At 39.9% G+C, this 2,980-nt stretch overlaps 1 protein-coding gene across 1 annotated transcript in view; it reads left to right on the top strand.

The window, feature by feature from the left end:
- Positions 1–2,980, top strand: part of LOC118334854 (sickle tail protein homolog) — a 55,018-nt gene that overhangs the window by 41,611 nt on the left and 10,427 nt on the right. Inside the window, exons 13-15 of the mRNA XM_035670926.1 lie at positions 389–617; positions 717–801; positions 1,699–1,881. Coding sequence (XP_035526819.1) covers positions 389–617; positions 717–801; positions 1,699–1,881 — 497 coding nt within the window. The remainder of the gene's footprint in view (positions 1–388; positions 618–716; positions 802–1,698; positions 1,882–2,980) is intronic.

Raw genomic sequence — 2,980 nt, 5'->3', positions numbered from 1 at the left:
TCCAGTTTGTTGTTGAGTGTCACCCCCAGGAGGTGTGTAAATATTCACATGACCAAATATCTGAAATGTAGTTTTCAGCCAACAGTAGCACTTTAGAGCATGATACAGCTGAGAAACAGCAAAGCGACTCTGCTCTCTGACACACACTGACATTGTGGACACATTAGTTGTTGGTTGCTGTTTATTTTAGTTTACAGTGGTTCATTCACTTCCAACACTATGTCAGAAACAGATTTGAACCAGTGTGACAGGGAACAAAACCATATGTTAAAGAAAAATCCACCAAGACCACAATATGTGTGAAATGGATCAGGCTTTTTAACAGATACCTTGATTTGTGTTTTCTTACTGTTAGTAGTAGTATGACAGGATGTTTGATTATGTTTAGCTCCAGCAGCACCCTCACAGCTTCCTGCAGCCACAGTGGAGCCTCCTCCTTCAGCTGCTCCCTTACCTCCTCCACCAGCTGTTCCCTCACCTTCTCCATCAGCTTCTCCAAGCACGGAGCGCAGCAGCCGGCCACAGGTGGAGAAACCCCGTCGCTCCAGTGTGGACAAGGAGATGAAGCAGAGTCCAGATAGGTCCGGCAAGTCTCCTCCCCCTCCTCCTCCACGCAGGTCAGTTAATCATCACCTGCAGATCGGGCTTTCTGCTGGACTTTCTAACGGCTAAAACCTCTAATGCATTTTCATTATTTTAAAATATTTTCTTCCCAGGTTCCATGCTGTCAGCTCAGGTCTTACTACAGGAAGGTCAGGAGAGGTGATTTTGACCTCCAGGAAAGAGCCGGTTGGAGCCCAGGTATGTAATATCATCAACTTTTCTGGGGTAGCCAGCAGTGTCCCAAGTCCTAATTTGCAAGTTGTCTGAAATAAACTGATTCTTAAAACTAATAAATATTTGTTCTTCACAAATTTTGAGACACCTTTTTTCAAATAATACCTCAACATGGTGCTCATTGTTAGAGAGGCTTTAATACAACAAATAATAATATATGGAAGAGAATTTCTCTTTTGCATCTAGTGGTGAAGTTGCAAATTGCAAAAATTTGAATACAGCTCAGCTTTCCAAGCATGTAGGAGAAACTACGGTGGCTGTGAAACTCACGAAAAACACAAAAGGCCCTATCTTTCAGGTGATTATACACTAATAAAAACATACCGATGAATATTATATTCAATTTCTGACCATAGATCCTCCTAAATTAGGGGTCTTCGAAGTTACCTGATAAAGGCACAGAGCAGTGATGTCCTGTTATCGTGCATACGATAATAAGCTATTAAAATAATTAAGTATTGACAGATTCGTCTATTCATGTTTTAACTTTAAACGTGTGGAATTCATCTTTGCTCATTATTTGTTGAATTTATGTTAATAAGCATTTTCATATTTCCATTTTTGAAAAATAAAACGTTTTTAAAAAAAAAAATGTAAACGATAATTTGGTGCCCCTCTGCAGTGTGGCTAATTAACATTGACTCCTTAAAGTTGTCCAAATTACTCGTCTGGTCGACTTGAAATAAGTTGAAGTGACTTTGAAGCCTCCAGAGACATTGATAAAGTTCTTCTTATTGTAGATAGACCTCACAAAATTATGAAACTAAAGGCTGTGCCCCTTCTTAAAAATGACAAAGAAAAAAACAACAAAGTAGCTCAAATACATATTTCCTGCTTTTCATTCCTCCGTTTGTACTTAAGAATGAGGATGAGAAAGAGAAAGTGGTGGTTCCTCAACCCAAACCCCCAAGACAGCCACCAGAGGTCAAACCCAAACCCCAGATGTTTCTGGCCAGTTCCAGCCTAACCCCTGCCACAGACAGAGCACACAGGGACGAGGAGGAGGAAGAGGAGGAGGACAGCAAATTCATGAAAGAGCTGCAGGTATGTTCAGTAATTTGCTGTTTCTTAAAACTTAAGCAGATCAAATACTCTACCAAGAAAGCTACCCAGACCCAGATATGACAGGACTGAGCTGTCTATAGGATCTGTATTCATTGCATACCTGTGCCTCTGACCCAACTCGTCTCTGGGATCTTTACCCTAACTATGGACCCTCTCCCTTTCCCACCCAGGTGTTTCAGAAATGCTCAATGAGGGATTTAGGAAGCGTGGTTAAACTCTCAGACTCTGAGCTCCAGAGCAGAGAGAGGGAACCTAAGGTAAAAAGAAAATAAAAAAAACTAACAGCACTAATAATTAATGACTCATAATCCAAACAGACCTTTTAACTCAAACATTTGGCTCATCGAGGTGTTAAGTATACCTTTAAAAGATTTTTATTAAAGTCAACATTACTGTATTCTGGCAAAGTACAATCATGTACAGGACGGTTTTATGACTTACTCTGTCAGAAAATGATGATGATGGTTTAATCTACAATGAGTTAAAAATCTGAATTTGTGCTTGTTTTGTGGTTTGCGGTGAATAGTTTCCTGCTTCTAACTCACAACAGCTAGAAATTCTGGATTATTTGGTCATTATCTGATCTGATTCATAGGTATAAACAGTTGATAAAACAGAAACAATTATTTATATCATCGGAAAAAGTAAATTAATCATTGTATAATATCTGGCTGAACCTCCTTTGGCAGCAGTGACCTCAATCAAACATGCTACTAGTTTCAAGTTTTCTAATAAGTGTAGCAACTTCTGATCAAACCATATCAATCTCAGGTTTAGATTAACAGCTTCCAGTTAGTCATACCCACTTTTTGTTTGAGCATCACCCACATCTGTCTGACCCCCGCCCATTCCAAATACAGATATGATTATTGATGATTTAGTTGGTTGATCAGATACAGACAATGGTATACTCGCTCATCCCTAGGGTCTCCCTAGTCTTCCGACCACTCAAAATGCTTTTACACTACATGCCACATACGCCCTTTCACACACATTCACACAGTGATGGCAAAGCCCATCAAACAGATACTAACTCATTCATGCACATTCACACACCGATGACACAGCATCAGGAGCA

Source organism: Morone saxatilis, unplaced genomic scaffold (genome assembly GCF_004916995.1).
Source record: "Morone saxatilis isolate NCDOM2014 unplaced genomic scaffold, NCSU_SB_2.0 Contig23, whole genome shotgun sequence".
Taxonomy (NCBI): domain Eukaryota; kingdom Metazoa; phylum Chordata; class Actinopteri; family Moronidae; genus Morone; species Morone saxatilis.
This window is presented reverse-complemented; position numbering and strand designations above follow the sequence as displayed.